General features: G+C 40.0%; 1 protein-coding gene across 1 annotated transcript in view; it reads left to right on the top strand.

Moving 5' to 3' along the window:
• The first annotated feature begins 19471 nt into the window (after positions 1-19471).
• Positions 19472-20822, top strand: part of TMEM163 (transmembrane protein 163) — a 113281-nt gene continuing 111930 nt past the window's right edge. Inside the window, exon 1 of the mRNA XM_076343073.1 lies at positions 19472-19885. Coding sequence (XP_076199188.1) covers positions 19732-19885 — 154 coding nt within the window. The 5' untranslated portion in view covers positions 19472-19731. The remainder of the gene's footprint in view (positions 19886-20822) is intronic.

The raw sequence follows: 20822 nt of genomic DNA, 5'->3' as shown, positions 1-20822 counted from the left end.
AAGACATTAGTATACATTGCATAGCTACACCAGGAGGACATGTCCAGCTACAGTTACACCAGTAAAATCCTTAACAAAGATGTATCCCAGAGAGTGGGTGGCATTACGATTCCCCGTCCTTAAATGCCATGTACCAAACACTGCAGTGTGACTGTCTAAACTCCTGATGGCTTGCAGAGCTAGCTGGATTGCAAAGTCTGTGTTTCATTTAGACACGTTTACAGAACGCAATAGAAAAGGTACATACATCTCCAGTCTAGAGCCAACTAAATCAGCTCAAGATGGCAGCACTGTAGGTATATTCATCATTAAATAAATTATTTTCCAAAATCCGAAGACAAGTAGAATAGATTTTTCATTTTGTTATTCAAAAGCCTTTGCAGAAACCAACAACTGAAAGCGCCTCTGTTTAGACAAGCATCAGAGCTGATGCTGGTCTGTATCTGAGTCAGGTTAGCCTTGCAGAGAAGTCGGGCTTTTTAGCTCAGATGTGATGCTGTACTGATGCATCTCTGATGCTTCCAAGATCTAAGCTATTAAATTTGTGTACTGAAGCTTCATGGTTGTACAAGCTCAGGATGATGCTCACCAGGTGGTCTCTCTATTAGACCTGCCACAGCCACCACAGTTCTGTCACTAAATTTGTAGTGTAAAGGTGGCCAAGATTGCTGACGCCTTCGGCAGCACACTGCACTGCTTTGTGACTACTAGCCTAGCAAGAGTTCTGATGAATCACACAGTGGTGAAAACAAATAACGCGTCCTATGCCAAATTCCTGACCGTTACCGTGTTCTCTGCTGTGTAAGTTGAGCCTTAATAAATCCTCACTTATTTTCAGGTTTCTAGAAAATATGACATTGTTGAAACTCAACTAGTATTCTAAATCAAAAGAAAAATATATGGCTAGCTTTCAAATACACTACAATTGCAATTCTGCAATTTACAATTACCATTCTGCAATTTACAATTACCATGCATTTATCTTGCATAGAAATGTTCTATCAAAAATGTTAACTATATAGATATTTTCCAAAATGTGAGTACAAGTAAAACAGAATTTTAGGTTTTTTTTCCATTTGTAGACACAAACAAATAAAAAAAGACTCAGTTTAAGCATGTATCAGGTCAAGTGTCACTCTTGTGCAGCGGGAGCAACCAGACAGATACCAGTAGCATGAATGTGGGCCAGAAAGAACAGATGGAATGAAGCTTACTGATACTGATGTTAAAAAGTCATAATTTTCAAGTTAATACCCCATGGTAACATCTGAGATTGTTGCAATTATTTAGAAGGTTAGTGTCTAAAATAAATAAATAGTCACTGTTGCCAAATGTTGTCTTAACAATTTTTTTTCCTATGTGCTAGATACTCAAATCCCCACCTTTCTCTCCTTGCAGAAGCCTCCTGTGCCACTGTTTGGGGGTATCTGAATTTTGGGGATAAGAATGGTCTTCTCAGAGCTTTTACTGCTTCGGAAAGGAAGCCAAGGAACCATCAGAAAAACCTAGTATCTGAACTTGCTCAGCTGCTTCAACAAATTCCTACACCTGCCTCTAGATCTCTGCATAAGCACGCTTATGCCTCCTCTGCGCTACTAGGACTGGGCTAATGAAACAGGCTTCTTCCTGGGTCCCCAAGGTCTGCTTGAGCATGAAGTTTTACGTTCCATCATTTCTGAGTAGCTGTGAATCCCTGTCACCTAAGAGATCTTCTGCAAGGGACTAAGATGAAACCCTGGCTCCCAGTAAGTGTTGTGCAAATGGTTAGCCATGGCTTTAGACTGATGATGCATTTACTGAGTTTCTGAGGGGCAGGAACATTGATATCTGTAGATTACAGCAGTGATTGCCAAAGCAAAGAACTTTCCAACTATGTAGATGTTTATGATGTAAATGTTTAGGGTTTAGTACTGCAGCTGCATTTATTCATTCATCTGGAAGAGGGAGCTTGGCAGAGGAATGTATCCACAGAGGATTTCTGGAGCCTGCTTTCACTTGCTGAGTTCAGATACAAACATTTTTCTGTCTTTACGTTTCAGGATTTATTTTTCCACATACATTAATTCCAAAATAGGATTTATGCCTCAAAATTGTTTCTTTTTAAATCCACAAGATACTAAAATTATGGACCAGAGTGAGAATACAGTTCAGATTATCACAGGAATTAAAAAAAATCCAAATATTAAAGCTTTCACTCATTCCACTTCTTCCACAGAAGCCATATCAGCAATCAAAGCAAACTTTTGGTCTAATGATTACCACCTTAATGCAAACATCTCACAGAAAATGCTGTCAGTTGGAAAAAACACCTGCTTGTTGCTGGGGGACTATAACGAGGTAGTCATGATACTCATAGTCTCCCACTGGTGTTGTCCCTGAGTGAAGACTAGCACTATGGAGAATTACGTGATGGTTAGCATTACTTCAAGCAAATCTAATGTGAATACTGCTGGAAGTATTGCTGTGTTGTCTGGTCACAAGTGAATTTACAGTTGAAGCAGAAGGTGATGCTACAGGTCAGACTACATTTCTGTAACACAGAAGAGGCCATACTACTGCTCCACAGGCTCAGAACTGTTATTCAGTAAAAGTTTACAGAATATCCTATTAGCCGTTCATTGTATTAAGATAACTTAATGAGTAACTGTTCAACACAAGAAAAGTATTACTAGGTAAAACAAGTTCCCTAGCAATTTGATTGAAAAGTGATATCCAAACTGCAAAATTCTGACTAATAAGTGTTAACCAGACAGCAAAATTGGTACCTATTTTCTTTCCAAATTATCTGATCATTTCTTTACTCTTCAGCTAAAGTGACGAATGCTTAGATTTTGATATGTGAATATATACAATGGGTTTATGCATTTCAATCTGCTCTTGACTAACAAATCATTCAGAAATATGCAGTAAGACATTTACATAACAGGTAAATAAGTGTAGTTACAACAACATACATGGTTGATGTGCCCACTTATTTCAAGTCCTAGCATGACAGTGGCTAGGACTTGGATTACTTTAGTAAAGCAACCATGCCAAGCAACATAAGACTGTGTATTAATAACACAGAACACCTCTAGAAATAATGCTTCAACTAAAAGAAAAGTTTTGCAAGTCCTGGTTTCTCTCACAAATAATTATTATTCCAAAGCGAAATCCATCACTGACTAGAAAACTCAATGAATTTGGTGAGCTTACACCATGATTGAATTCAGTCAACCAGCTCTGATAATTTTCTTTTAGCCTGTGAGTTCCACAAGTGGAATAGGAAAGAATATTACCTGTTGTATTGGCTTTTTTTCTTTTAGAACGCTACTCATTTTTACCGTGGCTTTTAAGAAAGATTTTTTGTTTCCCCAATAAGATACCTTCAGTTTGCCTTTCCTGGGGAGGGTTCCATTCTAAATGGAAACGTGTTTTGATTCATGTTCACTAATAAGTATTTAAATTCATGCTTAACTTTAAAACACAGTAGGACCACTGGAATTAGTATCACTACTAAGTTAAGCAAATGCTAATCGCTGCGTTCATACCTGAGTGTTCACCTCAGTCCTGCTTATATTTACATGCAACAAGCTCTACTAATGATTATATGTACACAAAGAGAGCACAGAAAGAATGGCTTCAAGATTTATACTGAAAGCACTGTGGAGTGAGTCCAGACCACTAACTCAGGGACTCCACTGAGGAGTCATTTTGGTTCCCTATGCTCTAGCAAGCATAAAGCTCCACCAAGTTACAGTCTTAAAGCATGTGGTTTCAAAAATGATTCAGTAAATTTATACTATGGCTATAGCTAAACAATCATGTTATCCATTTAAAAAAACCAAACTTCTTTTCACGGAGAAGCCTTTAAGGTGCATTTTGATTTACAATTTGTGCCATGCAATATCCAGACAAAAGACTTAATCCAGTGCAACTGCTTGATTGCAACTTGAATTCTTTTCTTAATTATCATACTTAGTTTTCCTCTCGGGAAAAGGCAGGTACTGTCTTTTTTCTTTTTTAATTCCAACATTTGGAATTTAACAACATCCTCTCAGGATGAACAACCTTCTTCACAATTACTAAAAAAAGATCCATGACTTCCTGGCTGTGTTTAAGTGTGCTTTACTAGTTTACTTGATTTTTTTTTTTTTTTTATTTGCTGAAAAAGATTAAGAAATTTGCACTTTCTTGGTCACAGCTACAGCCAGGACTGTTCTGCAGATACATCAAAACATCTGTTCCGAGTGTGAAGGTCATAAACAAAGCTACTTCCTAAATAAGATGTATTTTCCCCTTCAGGACATTGCCACTCATCTCAATCTAGTATTTAATGTTAACTTTTTTATGATCTAAAAATATTGCAGGTGTTTTAGAAGTACTCTATTGTAATTAATAATTTTGAACCCAACAGAAAGCCCACTGAAGTCACCAGGAAATCCAGTCGTTTCAGAAGAGATCTACCAAGTGATGGGTCAAAAAGTAGTTTTGAGCCACTGGAAAGACAGACCAATTTAAATGAGGAATTACATGTAAACTTTGCCCAGAATTCAGTAATTAAATGCAAGGGCAGTTTAGAGTGCCAGTTCTGGATTATGTCTGATTGCCCATGTCAGTATGGTGCCTCAAAAAGAGAGAACTGCATTATAAATCATAAATTTGTTACTAATGTTTGTGCAGCTCACTGTGAATATTACAGGTTGCAATTTGTAGTGCATTAAGTGGAGCACCAAACAATGATTGCAATATACACATAGAGCACTTATTTCATATTGATTGAAATGGATTTTGCCTGCGGTAAGTGACGCAAGCTTGTGCTGTCTGCTTTTGTGGCTGATGCTGCAATGTCAAAGTACAACTGGGTTGAACTGCTGCTAAGTATGGTGGACTTGTAATGAATGTTTTACACATTCATATAATTCATTGTTTGGTGAATGAGTCTTAAAATTCCTTTGTCTCTAGTAATACAGCATTTTTAGCAACAGAAAGAAAATGCATGCTTCCAAATATCCATTTTCTAATGTGCTTGCTCATCTCCGCTGTACGTTCTTAAACAACTGGATATATTAAAATCTCCTGGGGGCTTGGAGCACTACCATTTGGATCACAATATAGAATACACATTTCAAATACTAGGGTTTGTATGTTGATTTTCAGTAAATGCTCACCACTTACCAAATAATAAAGGAAGTCCTTATCGCTAACCTTGTTCATATGAAAATCTGCTAATTAGTAATAAGATTTGATACCATTTGTGAAGCTCTCAAGTTTTGGATCCTAGTAATGAAATATGTGTGCTTATAAAAATTAACCAATAATACAATTAACAATAACTAATTTCTAATATTACTAACCAACTAAAACCTACATTCAATCTCTAAATCTCAAGTGGCAAAAGGAAACCAGTTGCTCTAATTCAGTGGAACTATATCCTAGTCCACAATTGCAGTTTGTAGGCGCTTCAACAATATAACTGAAATATAGTTAAATGACTTCTTCAACTAGTCTGTTTTATGTGGTTCTCTGTAGTTCACTCAAAATCTCAGAATTTGTTTCATTCTCACCTGTATTACTATACTTTGTGTGTACTGTCTCTTTCAGACACTCACCTGCTTGCTAGGGAGCTGGCCAGGAAATAGCAAAGGAGGGCTACCACAGCAAGATGGACCCTCTGCTGTGTTCCCATGGAGACTTCAGATTTAATTCTTTTACTAGTTTGTTGGGGTCTTTTTGTTGTTTTTTTTTTCCTCTCCCCCCCCCCCCCAACATAAAAGCCACACACACTGCAAGTATATTTTGCCCTTTGGGAACCAGAAATTAATGTTCAGACATCAATGTCTGGATGCCTGTAGTTAGATCCAGTGGAATCACGAGTTTGTCAAGACCTGTGCTGCCAGGAATGAAACAGGATCCCCTACTGAGCCAGTTGCCAAGTATTTGCTCCTGCCTTTTCTTTCCTTCACAGACTGGCTGTTGGTCACTTAAAAGTACAGATACTATTGCAGGATGCTACTGCAATTCCAAACATATGCAAAAGCAAATAAAAGCAGAATTATTAGGCAGCATTAGTACTGTGACATTTGTGAGATCTACCATGCTTAGCCTTGTTCCCCTGCCTGCACTGCTGGTGCCCTTGTGTCTCTGCCTTCAGAGCAGGGCAATCAAAGGACTTGAGCTGGCTTGCATCCCTCCTCCCTAGTTGGTGGTGCCTCCCGCTGTTCACAGCAAAAAACTGGAGATGAGCAAAGCCCCCAGGTAAACGTATCTCGCAAAAGCAGACAGTAAGCCTGAACTGGTTGGAATAAGTAAATGGTCCCATACCTCAGCATGACAGAACGTGACAGTTATCACCACCAGCATTAACTTGCGCTACAGCCTCCATCATACAGTGATGTACCTGTAAGCAGATTCTGGCCTCTGCAATGTGAGCTGGAGGATTAAGAAAGGAGAGGTTAGTGTTGGGAAAAAGATGCATGCCTGTCCAAAATTCCCTGACGCCCACCCTACTGACCTAGGCTTCCAAAAAGCTTAATGGCATTGTGGTAGAAGGCAGGTATCATGACATATTTTTCATATCAGTGTTACAAAAGAGTTGAATCGTATTGACCATCATAGGCAAATACAAACCATAAACACTTCTATGTCAAAGAATCATATATTGCATTATCTACAGCCATGCACTGCATAGGACAATTAAAATTATAGTTTATTAAAGCTCAGGGGGTAGCACAAGTAAAATAAAGTTTTAAATAGAAGACACAAATAGTTTAACAGCCTGAATTTATGGCAAAGTTTTTGATAAGTTTTTACAAGTGGCATTGGTAAGTCCTCTTCACAAAAGCCCGATTCAGAGACAACCTTAAGCACAAGTTTAACTACTTTTCTATTATTTGTTTGACCATCATGAGAATTTAAAAAAACTGTTTAATTCTAAGCTAATATTTGCGTGTTTTCTTGGCCTTGGATGCTTTTCCGTTATTGGCCCAGGCTAACTGAACTGGTTCATCCAGCTTGTATTCTAGACCCCTTTTTACAGTTAAACATTATTATATTAGATTACCCCTTTCCAGCCTGGAGCCTTTTACATTCTACATAAAGAATCAAGAAAAAAGCCAGCTCAGAATACGGAATGCAGGGAAGTGGACCCTAGATAATACGTATCTGATCAGCAATTTAGTGAGCCCTCTTTTGTGAATACTATCTCTAATTCTGGAAGACAAGTTTAAAACAAAGGACCACCTCTTCTCTTCTCCCCCAGAATACAGATTTAAAATTAACACCCATGTACCTACACACACTAGCATGCATAAAAAAATTAGCAAGCTTGGCATGAAAAATTTGGGCCGTCCTGTCACCACATTCTTCTCCCTCCATGGTTCCTCTTTTCCTCCACCTCTGGCTTTGCTATCTGCCTGTTTCATTTCCTCCCTCTTCACCCCCCAGACCACTAGTGCTGCTTCCTTGCTTCTCACATGCCAAATCCTTGCCATTGCCTTCGTGCTGCTGGGACTGCCTATTTCTCCTTGTCTAGTCACTGCAAATCTTGGGATTAAAACAAAAATCCGGCTAGTCAGTTCTTTTGAAGGTATTAGACCTTTGCTCCACATCAGATGGTGCTTCACCGGTCAGGACCTTAAGTTCTAGAAACCTCACTCTTGAGCACCATATAATTTTGTAAGGGATTGCTAATAGTTCATTTCATCTGGGTGGAGGAAACAGCAGCATATCTATATTTAAACTTGCAGTGATAAACTATTCTGATAATCTATCCTGAATTAGCTACTAAATAAAAAAATGCTTATATGAGGGTCTTTATTTAAAAGCAATCTTCAGCATTGCAGCTTTACTTAAGACACTTCCCATCACTTCAGTTGAAGCCATGTAGCCAGAAAGGAAGCAATTTGCAGCACTGAAGTCACTCTTTAAACGTTAAATGCAGAAAAGGTTGGAAGAGTTTTATTCTAAAAGGCACATTGCACACATGATCAGATATTGTTGCTATGGCTGACTTCCTTTATTGCTTTGAGTAAATCCATATTTGATGCATTAAGGATGGATTGGGTTACTGTTAGGTAGAAGTAGGTCAAGTGATTTTTAAGCCACAGTTCTTTCACTCTTGCATAGAATAAGAGCAAGCACAATAGATCACTTCTTATTTTTTAAATCTTTAGCATGTGCAATTATAGTTAAGCTCATAAATTAGCTTGCAGTTAATGCATAACGCCATCTAGTGGAAAAATCAACAAGTATAGATGCAACAAGTCTGTCTAGATATGCCATGCAATATGAATCTAATTAGTGTTGCAACCACTTGACAGTTTTAATACTGAATTAAATTTAAAGCAAAAGAACTATAACTTAATTTTCAAAACCTCCATGACAAAAGATCTTCACAAAATTTAAATATCTTCCAAAGATATTTTATCCTCAAAGTTAAGATGTGCAAAACAATCTCGGTGAACTTGTATTTATAATGATTGTAGGATGTGAAACAGACCTTGGAAGGCTCTTGAGTTTCTTTCCTAATTTAATTTTATTTAGACATTGAATTTTTTGGTCAACAGAATTACCCATACTTCAAGCTGATACAGGAGACTATTCAAAGAAGTTTACTGATACATCAGCCAGAACAACCTGTAATTCTAGAGAGTTTCAGAATTAATGATCTTCATCTTTATAACTATGAGGTCACTTTTCTATGCCCATAGATAAAAAAGGAAACAGTGAAAAAAGCCTAAAAATCAAAGTTATATAAGGTAATGGAAATAGGCTTGTCATAAAAAGATTAGAGTAGAGTAAGGGGCCTAGAGAGACTATCTGTATCAGATAAGTAATATACTCGATTAATAGCCATTCTAAAATCAACAAGAAAGGAACAATCCAAGAGGAGTAAGTCATCAGAATTTTATCCTTCATAAAAACATACCACTTGCCCTTTATTGGTGAATTAACCTGCCCTTAGGCCTGAATTAGCACTGTCTCTAAACCTCTGCACATCTTGTGTCAACCTATTTTGGTATTACTTAATTTATCATTTACTAGGTAAAACCTTACAGTTACATATCCCCTGATGTTTATATTGATTGAATCATACAAGTGTGGACCTGAAGGACCCTATGGAGATCATTTAGTTCAACTCTCTTCTCTGAGAAGGACTATAAGCACCACTATACCAGCTCAGCTGTGGTTACTTCTGGCTTTTTTACTAGCTGAATTTAGAAATCCTCCAAGGGGGAAGATTCCACCACCTCTCTCTCAGTAACCTCTTCTAGTGCTGCACTAACATCATAGTGAAGAATATTTTTCTAATGTCCTATCTGAACATCTCAAAACATAGTTTGTGACCGCTGGCTCAGGCTATCCATTCTTAATGATGCTGCTTATTTTTCCTCATTGGTTTTGAAAAGGGAAGAAGAACAAGCAATTCTATTAAAGAAGTAAAACAGATTTTGGACAGAAGAATAATGGAAAAAAAATGTATCTTATGGGCATGAACTGTGACTGTGTGTGTCCAAATTCTCAATCTCCATGCAAAGCTCAAATAAATGAGCCAAGATAGTGCTGATACATAGCGAAGTTGGAGAGGTGTAAGTTAAGAGCCAAGAAGCAAAAAGCCAGATCTATTTTATAACTAAATAACAACTATACTCAAGCACTAATAACATCTGACAAGCACTGCCTGATGTAAGAAGTGCTTTCGACTGCTCCAAGAGCAGAAACTGGGCTCCTCTTGTACATGAAACGTGAGGTGGGTCTGTAAGAATATTTTGGGGCTGGAACTGACACAGTGAGGCCTTTATCTTCTTCACACGTCTGTGCTACAATATTAGCCTACTTGTTAAAAGTCCAGCTAATTAAAAAACACGTCACCTTACCCCCTTGCATCTTTATCTCACCTTCATCTGAACAGCTGCTGACATGGCATGGAGTACAAATGTGGACAAGGCACAGACAGTCTGCTACAATTCCAGACTTGAACTACCAAAACCTATAACCGAGCTCCGACATCAGCTGCATCAGTTCTAGCAGTTCAAATCATCAACTGATAGTGACCACCGTGAGCGATATAGAAGATCATACATCCACCTGCAGCACCAGGCACAACTGTCAAGCCTCATACACTGAGCATAGACCCAGGCAAATGCACACCTGAGCAGTACTGCCCTACAGCCAAGTCTGTATTTCCTGTACTTAACGCATACTGCCACGATTAACTGCCTGTTCAGGAGCCGCACCTATTAAATTCAGGTTGCCAGCCCCATCTATGATTCACCAACCATCAAGACAAGATATAGTGCTGGCACATAGCATTATCAAGACAGCAACTACATGTTTCTTTGTAAGCAATGAGCTGAGTCTCAAATGAAGAATGACATTTGTAGAACGTACTAAAGTGAAAGTGAGGTGATTCTGGGAACTGAAATAAAAAACAAAATTGAGTGCTCTTGCTTTTTTTTTTCTTCTGCAAGCTGACCGCTGCAGAATTTCAAACTTTATAGACAGAAATTATTTTCCTTGTGACACAAAAAAATCCTATCTGACCCAAATATGGCTCATAGTTGATGCAACCTGAAAAGTCATTTTATGATGCATCTCCTGCTAACAAATTATACATGGAGATCCTAAATATGAAAAACCCCAGACATATGAAATGAAGACACTTCAGTACAAGGATAAGACAAAGTCTATAGATAGTTTAATTAAACTGGCAGCTGAAAAAAGCAGGCACTTTTGTACACACAAACCCTTCCTGAAGTCATGAAGACCGTACACCTAGCTACACTTTCTGAGCATATTAGTTGGAAATGATTTACACCAGTTGGTTTAATAAACATATTACTTCTTTTTACAGATCTTGCCTCGGTTTGCCTAAATTCCTAAGTACAGCTATACCTAATTTGTATAGTCCAGTGACAGCTGTGATAGTCAATGGACAAAGTAAAACGAATCCAAGTATAAAAACTTTATCAGTAAAATAAAACCTCTTAAAAATACACATTTTCTAATAAAACGGTATGAAAATTAAGTGAAACTTCTGTGGCTATTGAAGCATCCCTGCACCCCGATACCGAAAATATGTGTAGTCTCGATGGTGGAGAGAAAGCTGTCTGCATTACTATATGACTGGCTGTCCCTTGATTCCTTTTAGGCACCATCAACAGCTTTAGAGAAAATTTGAGAGGCAGAAATTGAATTTTGTCATAATCTGATTAAATCATATGACTGACATCTCCCTCTTCCTTTTTTGTTACAGGACAATTTTATTGCAGCAGAGGATCAAAATTTCACTGACATTTCGAGCTCCGAACTTCAATTACCTTTAAATTTGAATTTTACTGGTTGCTTAAAGAGACATTCATAGGTGAAGTGTGTTTAACACTCTTCATTCTACAGAGAAAACTGCTTCTTCAATTTCCTAAAGATGCTCCACTTCCTTGTAAAATTAGCAAATGCTAATAGCCATGTGCAACTCTGTATCACTGCTAAATGTAATATAAATGTTTTAGTAGGCTTATTAACCAACTACCCTATCCATCTTATATAAGTCCAGATCAGACAGTATTCACTATGGATAAATAAATGTCAATATTCACAGTGTATTTCATTATGCTAGATCAAATAGAGATCCGTTGCTTTTGCTACTACTGCACATGGAGAAAGGCTTGGCTGCAACACAGTAGAAACTTTTGGCTTTGAATTCCACAAAAAATGGCTCCCATTTCTTCTTACAAGAAGAATGCCGTGAATTATGTGATTCACTCTCTTAAAATTACAAAAGGGATTGTCACTGTCTCCTATTTTTTCCATCACCCACTAAAATTTTTACCTAAGAAGATGAGAAACAATGAATAGATCATGAGAATAAAGGATGCATAAACCTATTAAAACTGCTCTATATGTTGTTGACATTATTTTTGCCTAACCCATTATTTTTGCCTCTTCCAAAAATTAGTGTCTGAAGAATTTCATGATTTTACCTACAGCGTCTCCCATTAAAATGAAGTATTCAAACTGAAATTGCATGCCAGGACTTAGGAAACTAATTCTACTTCCTGCAGCAAAAAAAGCAGAAACAAAACCAACCAAACAAAAAACATTAAGTGGGTAACAGATTCCACTAGGTACTTGGGAATTTGATGTCCATCAAAACCTAGAAGAGTTAAATTATTTAAAGTGTCAAACATCTGCTTGAGCAGATGTAAAAAAACCCCAAAACTGGTACACAATGGAACGAGTATAGTTTCCTGGTTATGAAGAACATGTTTTGTAAAATATTCGTTTTGGCTGTGGCTATCATTCTTTTTTCAAACACTTTCTATAATCATCCTAGTTAAATACTCAAGTACAGAACCCTAGTTACAATTCACTTGGCACAAGAAAAGGATAAGATATTCTCTTCCAACTCACTAAACAATGTGGATTAGCTATTCAAAACAACACATAAATATTATCATATCACAGAGTTTATCAAACAGCTCACAGCAAAAGTGAGCTGTGAAGTATTTACTTACCAGTAGTGTAGAAGCAATATAAATATTATTGCTATAGATTAGTAGAAAGGTCATTCCCTCAAATACTTATGCATGGTCTTTTGATAAAAGATAAAAATACAGCAAGATTAAAAAAAAAAAATTACGCTTTTGCTGATGACACTAATTGCCAAGGAATAAGATATTAACCCAAATCACAAATTAGAGTTTAAAATACCAGAAGAGAAAATAGATGCAAGGTGGGCACTGTTCCCCATAAAACCTATTACATCTCTTTTCTGACACAGGCAAACCCCATAAGTAAATGCAACTAGTCCCTTTTCTCATTAAATCCTTACCTTCAAGGTAGGGATTATGACTCTTAAATTTTTTTTAATGCATAAGGTTAAATTTATAAACTATAAATATTTCATAAATGCATAAGTCTAACCTGATTAGGAAACAAACGTATCTCTACCTTTGCATACAGCCTTCTTAACAAAACTTAGGTCTGACATGGTGGGAAAAGGCCTTGGTAGACAGGCGCATCAGGAGGAATGGGCATTAGCTTGGCAATAGGAAAAGTGACCCAATCTGTATATAATAAAAAGAATGCTTTGTGATTTCCGTAGATTACTTCATCTCGTGGCTAATCATATAAACTTAATGGAAAATGGTGTATAATTTTTGCAAAGATATGGGAGAAAACATGAAGTTATGCAAATACATTGGAAGTGTCTCATCATTAAGATGCTGTCGGATAGGAATTATCATCAAGTAATTATAAGTCATTGGATAAGTTTATTCCAAAATTATATTGACTTTTGCTTCCTAGGAACTTCCTAGCTTTCTTTTTTTCTTTTCTTTGATGCACAAATGAAATCTCAGCTGCTTATACTCATGTCATCTGTTAGGCTATGGTTAGAGTCTCACTGGAAGAAGAAAAATCTGTCCACACAGCATGGGAACAGCGCATAGGAAGCAGGGAAAAAAAAAAGAAAAAGAAAAAAAAAAGAGGAAGGTTATTACTTAAGTAACAGGTTGCTACCTCTTTAAAATTAATTTTCCCTTCCATTTCTCTTCAATACTTGTGAATATTACCAATGAAATAAAGCCACTGTCAAATAAGTCAGTTTTACTCAGTTACATGAAGAAAACTTCTTCAATGATATAAAGAAATAACATTGTTTGGAGTAGAGGCATGTAGTCTTGCATGACTGCATAATGTTTCTCTGAACAAAATACTAAGTTTAGTTTTTGTGAGTAAACCTTTGGTTTCCCATATTTACATAGCAATTTTAACTTGAATCAAAAACAGCTTTTAAGTAGTTTCAAGATGGAAAATGCTCACTGTGAAGAATCTTTTTCAAGATCTTCTGCTCACTTTAAGATGACATATTTTGCATTCTATGTTTTTATTCCTCCTTTGTTGCCATAATGGAATTTATTAATGCTTGTGGCTCTTGCTAGCTTTGGCATTTTTTGCAAATATGATCCTGCAACAACATCATGTAAAGGAAGAGTAGGTGCTTATGTGAGGTGTCATCAACTACTTACCAAGGTCACCGCATGCTGTATTCTCTGGGAATCATATTATAGGCACTCTTTCATAGCCTGAAGGAAAAGATACTGAATTATCACATTCTTTTTTCAAAATAACATTCTGATTATTTTTGACCCAAGTTAATAGTCAGTCTAAAAACGCCAAGAAGAGAGATGACTTCAATTTAAACTCTATTTAACCCAGTGCAAAACAGTAAATGACCTACATACATTGCATAATAATTTAAGCGTGCTCTGCAGTTTAAAAATTAATGTAGCATTGCTGTACTAACATCATCGTTATTGTTTTATTTTAATTTAAAAAAAATAGGGTGACTAATACTAGGCTGAGAGGTATCCATACCAAGTTAAAAGAACCTAGTGTAGAATTTCTCATCCTGTTGACCACTGAACATGCTGTGGGACCACAGGTGATCTACAAAAAACAACAGCAAAATATGTATCTGCCTCTGCCTACGTGCCATCAAGTAAGCCAGAAAACAAAAAAAACAATAGCCTAATTTGTATTTGTTTGTAAAAGAAAACTATGGTAGCAAATATTGCACAAGGTGGTCAAGGGACTATTAAAAGAAAAGATTAGGTTCATGAAAAAAGGCTGTGAAATACAGACACTAGAGGTTTTCATCTCTAAAGAGACTTATTTCATCTATTCACTTCAGCAGAGGACGTGTCTAAATGGCAAAGAATGATCTGAAGTATCTTACCATCTCATCCACACAACAGGCATAAAATAGTAGCTGTAGTGCAAACTATAGAGCGTTTAAACAGCATAAACACTTACTTGAAGGCGTTGCCTTTCAGAATATCAGGATAAATCAGTCTCAGACTTTGGTCCTAGAGGAGTAACACTGAAGATTATCTATAGTGATGACCTTTACAGGACGGATGTCTGCCCGTCCATTTAGAATTGGATTGGGAATTGGATTGGTGCTTGGTTTTGTTTCAGATGTGTCTCCCGTAAAAATGAATGGGGATGCCATTACCTCCTGCTGTAGTTCCATGAAAGGCATATTGATGAAAGAAAGAAGTGATCATTTTCTTCTGAATGTCAGGCATGAGATGTCTGATAGACCAAACTAATAAACCATCCTGGCTTACACTAGCGCTCCCTGATACTGCAATACAATGCCAGTGACAAATATAGTATTTTGTTGCCAGAAAAAGGCAGTTTTGTGTTTAGGATGTGTATGAAATGCAACCCTGCAAACAAAATGGTGAATGGTGACAGTATCATTATCTTGCTCTTATGCCTTTAAACATTTAAACATATACTAAAAAATAATCACTGGGCCAGCTGACCAACTCTTTCCAAATATGCAAGAGTGCTCTTAATTTAAGTGCTGCACTCAAGATGAGGGTCAATGTGGAACACTGACTAGTTAACATCAACGTAATCAAGCAAAATACCTTCTCAGGAGCCTCTGAATGTACCACTGTGTTCTGCTAATTCAAGTGAAAACATTCCAGTCAGAAGCGCTAAAAAGAAAAGGAAAACCAGAAAGTCCAGAATAGATGCAGCTCTCATTTTTAGAACGGCAAATGAACATATAATGCTAACATATCTAAACTTGCTTACAATGAAAATGAATTTATTTCAACTCCACATAGACTGAAGAAGAATAACAAGTGTTCTGCATTCATATAGTGACCACTATCTCACTAACGGACCAGGACCTGTTTTGCCATTGTCACCCATTGGTTCTACTTTCACTCTACCTGATGGAATAGCACTGCATTCTTTCTGCCTTTTTGCACCATGCTACTCTTTGTCATCCCATAATGGGTGCTGATGGTAGTATGGGAATAATGTTTAAGTGAAACAAAGGGACTGTAACTTAGGAAAGTAGGCCAACCTACTGCCAAGAGCTTATTACCTCAGGAAAATGCCTACCTTGGAAAAGAATAAAATGATGGACCTAATCCAATTTTCGTCAAATATAATTGAAGTTCTTTCTCTGACTTTGCTGAGAGTTAGGGTGGGCCTGGAGGAAGAATCTCAAATCTGATTGATATTTTTCATTTATTCAATAGAAGGAAGGAGGAAGGGCAGAAAGAAAGAAAAAGAAAAGAACCACCACAAATAACCACAGCAAAACCAGACCACAGACAATCCAGATGAGATAAAACAAGAGAAGTTCTCTTTGTTGTTGCTGGTTGCTGTGGTGCAAGAGACCTTCATCCTGTTTGGAATGACCTTTCTCTGGAAGTCAAAATATTATGGAAATTACAGGCAGTTCCAGCTGGGAACAAAGGTCTGCAAGTGTATGTTAATCTTGCAGCAGCTTTGGAATATGAGATGGTGTCAGTCTACTTAGATTGAATCCAGAGATGTGGCTTTTTTTTTTTTTTTAAATTGATTTTGGCTTCTCCTTATTCATATCCAACAAAGGGAGGTTTGAGGGGCCAAGAAATAAAATCATATAATAATATAGCTATTAGGGTCAGCCCTTTTGATTGACTTTGCCTACAGGCTTCCTACACAAGAAGTCCAACAGGGCTGGAAAATAGGATCCATGTCTTTAAAACCCTAGCCCTAGGTCTTTATCCAATGGAATATACTTTGGGTGAAAGAGGTGTCATGAGAAGTAAGAGGCAATGCTGGAAAGCAGCTTCCAGCTGCTATGATACGGCAGTCTTTCTGCTTCTTAGTAGCTAGCTTATAAAAATAATCGTCTGATCTGAAAGGCTCTTCATTGTGGATCTGCTTAATATTTTGAATTTGTATTTGCTAAATGCAGAGTATACCCATTCTCACATGAGGCCATGTTTGAAAGCACTGAAGAGTCATTTAAAAGAAACTATAATACTCTTTGCAAGCCTGATATTCTTTGCTATAGCCTGAACACTATAGCATTTATACAAATAGAGACAGCTGCAGCCCCTGCCAGACAGAGTTTTATGTAAGAACAGCAATTGAGAACAACTAAAAAAAAAGAAAAAGGAACATATTAAAGTTTAAAACTTGTGGTTTGGTGTTCCTAGTTCCTGTTTTCCTCCAAATCATTTGGAAATCTACCCCTTTCACCTCCTTTTAAAGAAACGGAATTAGGAATCTCCAGGCACTTCCCTCTTGGGTTGATTTCTGTAAGTTGTAAGAATACCAAAATAGCTTAGAGAGACTTACAGAAAGGAGGTAGTGTCCAATGAAAGTCACTAGTCAATTTTTCATTTATGCAAGGAGTAAGAAAGTTCCTACTGGAATGGATCAGATATGGACTTATCTCCAGGAAGGATCCTGCAATGATTGCATTAGGGAGCGTTATATCCATTGCAGCAATTTCAAGGGACTCTTCATGGCTTGTACTGGATGCACTCTGCACGGGAGAGTGTCTCCCCAAACCGACTCACCAAAGGTTTCTGTATCCCTGCCAGGTCCTGAAAAGCGATGTGGCCCCAATCCCTTGTCTCTGTCCAGGTTACAAAACTGGTTCTACTCATTTAAGGATTCTCACTTTACAAATACATTTTAAGTGATAGAGAGACATGACAATCTATTATTTATGACAAATAACAAAAGGTAAGTATTTTCTACTTTTCATTCATCTCTCACATGCATACACATACAGATCTTCTCTCGTATCTCACAGGTTCAAGGTCACCAGAGCTTAATAAACAGCCCATATAGAAAATAACCATATTTGTTTTATGGAGTTACTAGTTTCCAACCCTCCCAACTCAGCCTAAACCCCAAAAAACAACACTTCCCTCAAAAGAACTCACTTGTGTTAGCTTATGCACGAGAACCTCTTTTGACATTAATATCAAATAGGCACTTTGTAATTTAGTATCCATTACATAAGGGAAAAGAAAACACTTTGGGTATTGCTTATATTAATGCTGATCCAACTAGAAGACCGAGTGCTCTGGGATCACAAAGCAGGGTAGGATAGCTAAGGGTGAAGATGAAATTTAGGCAAGAGGCATGAAGACTTCAAAAACTTTTCATACAGTAGGTATGGTAGACTATACACAAAGAAATTGTAAGATCAGGTAAAAAGCAAACACCAATCCCTCACACCACAACAGCCATCTCCATTCCACAAGGTTGCCAGAATGCCAATCAGTTTCTAAAACAGTATTTTATGTCACTTACCTTAACATTTACTTAAATTTACCCTTTCAAATAATGAATGCTTTAAAATACAGCTGAAAAGATTTTGAAGATTAGCATACAGCATTAAGAGGCATTGTTTAAAACTAAGACATTTTGGTAGTAATGTTTCACCAACCATTCCCAAATAGGTATTACTAAACTACTACAAAACTTCTTTTAAGGCTGACATCAGCAAGATTCTGACAGCTTATAAAATTATGTCCCTATGCTAGCACAAATATTAATTTCCTGCTGGCCTTTCTATACTCCCCAATTTTGCTAATTTGTCAAAAGAGAAAGGCAACCTGATCTTAATATAACTAAAATGGTGATTATATCCATACATATCAGCTGAGGACCTGGGCTGCAATGTCTAATTGTCTTCTGATGTTTTCCTAGACTCAAGTCAGAACACAATGCAGTTTCAAAATTTATCTGCATGCTAGTGAGCATGCAACTGGGAGACTGCGCTAACACAGAAAATGCTTTTGTTTATTTGCACCTCTCTATCTAGTCATTAGAAACCAGTGGAGAAGAAAACAGCTCGGGCACAGATCTATCACTAAAATTTTCCTTTTTTTTTTTTTACATTTCTGTTCTCCTAAGGTTTTAGTTTTTCCCTACGTTCTTCTGCAGCCCTAGGAAAAGCAGGGGAACGAACCGAGAATGGCCCTGAACGCCAGCAAGTCTCCAGCTCTAATCCCATGCTTCAGCATGAGACTGCTGTATGTTCTAGGACAGTTTTTAGGCTAGTATTGGTAAAACCAGCTGTCAGTGCTGGGGGGTCGGAGAGGTGCCTATGTGTGGTGATTCAGCTCTGATCCTGAAAAAGGGCTGTGGCAGATGGAGAATGAGCCAATCCCCCAGCAAAGGGGAGCACTGGGTCTCTACCTGTGTGAGGGGAGGTGAGGTGGACAGGGCCGTGTTCCACAGGGCCAGCACCCACAGCCCTTGGGGGCAGTGTGAGGCATTTGCCTCTCACTCTGCTGCGCAAGGGCTCCGGGTTTGGACAGTCACTGGACATCTCTTCCCCCTGAGAGAGTCGTACCGGGAGGAGGAAGAAGGCAGAGCCCGCCATAGCAAGGGGAGGCTGACAGGCCTCCCGCTTCCTTGACCAGCCCCGGCGACGTACCTTAAGCTCAAGATCCTGCTGCACCTTTCGCGGGTGCCTGCGGGCTCTCGAGGGCGAGGAGCCCCTGAGGGCGACTCACCAGAGCCCTTCTCGCCACCTCTCCCGCCCCCACAGTCCCCCCACATGCCGCTCCGCACGGGTGCGAGCGGCCGCCCGGCCTCAGCTCCCGCCCCCGCCCCGCTGCGGAGCCGGGCGCTGCTCCTGCCGCCGGAGGTGCTCCCTGGGGCGGGGAGGGGAAGGGCAGCGCGGGGAGGCGGCACCGCTCTCCCACCTGCCCCCCCTCCGCCGCCGGCGAGGTTAGTGATGAGGCGGCTGCGGGGAACGGCTGGCGGGGAGCAGCCGGAGGAGTTTGTTTGCTGCCTGTCCTCGTCTCCCTGATGCTCTGAGCCGGAGTCTCCTCCTCTCCCCAGGCTCGCACCCGGGCTGGATGCTCCGCTCGCTCCTCGCTTCGCTGCCACAGTCTCCAGCCGCTTCCCGCCGCCCCGCAAGAAATGGAGCCGTCCGCTGCCCCACTGGACACCACTCCGGACCCCGCCATCGTGCAGCCCCCCGGGGCCAGCCCGCCGGTGCCTCCCCGGGAGCAGCAGCAGGAGCAGCTGCGGATCGGGGAGAGCGGGCAGTTCAGCGAGGGGCTGGAGGACAGAGGTGAGCACCCGCCTTCCTGCACGCTGCCCTCCTCCGTGGCATGCCCCTTCACCTCCCCTCCGTCCCGAGACGCCTAACACCCACCCTCAACAGTTTTTCCTACAGCCTCCCTGCAGCAGCCTCACGCCTCGCTCTCCTGGACCCATACCCTCCTCCTCATTCCGCCACAGCAGCCCTTCCCGCCCCCTCTTCTTCAGCCCAGGCAGAGCCGCGCCGGCTCCTGCCCTCCTAACTGCCCCCACCAGCTGCTCTGCTCTCGCAGCCGCCCGCCGTGCTTCTCAGCGCCCCGGTCTCCTCCGGACCCTCTTCCCTCACTCCCCGCGCCTCGCCACAGCCCCGGCCTCCCGCGGTGTGAGGGCCTGCAGGCCCCGCTCCCGCACTGCCCCTGCCGCGCCGTCTCAGCGCCCCCGACCGCCTCCCCTCAGCCCGCCGCTGGCACTCGCTTAACATGCCGCCCTCGAAGCTTTTCCCGTTTTTAGTTCTGGTGCGAGAACCCCGCGACAGCTTTAAAATATTTTTATAAACTCTATTCGTGGCTGTTCCCACCTCGCCCGAAAACTTGCCTGCCTGGCGGGGGAGCGGGTGCCGGCGGCACATGGCGCCGCTCCACAGGCGAGGGGAAGGGCCCGGGCCGAGGGACGCAGGTGGCAGTGGGGGCCCAGGGGGCTCCCGGGAAGGGCAGGCAGTGCCAGGCAGTGCCGGAGGTTTTATCGCTGCTGAAGAGAGGGAAGCCGCCAAGGTTACCTGCTGCGGGGCTTGTGGCAGCCGCCTCCCGAGCAGGGGCACAGTGGGGCGTTTCTGTGGTGGTCCGCTACAGCCCATGCTGGGTAGGAAAGTCAGGGCGCTTACCTTACTCCTTGTCTCCCTTCCCCTAGCATATAATGCACTTCCACGTAACTCTTTATTATTTGCCTAAATAATAAGCAATAAATGACCA

The sequence above is a fragment of the Aptenodytes patagonicus genome, chromosome 6 (assembly GCF_965638725.1).
Source record: "Aptenodytes patagonicus chromosome 6, bAptPat1.pri.cur, whole genome shotgun sequence".
Taxonomy (NCBI): Eukaryota; Metazoa; Chordata; class Aves; order Sphenisciformes; family Spheniscidae; genus Aptenodytes; species Aptenodytes patagonicus.
The sequence above is the reverse complement of the archived record's forward strand: the minus strand, read 5'-3'. Positions and strand labels throughout refer to the sequence as shown.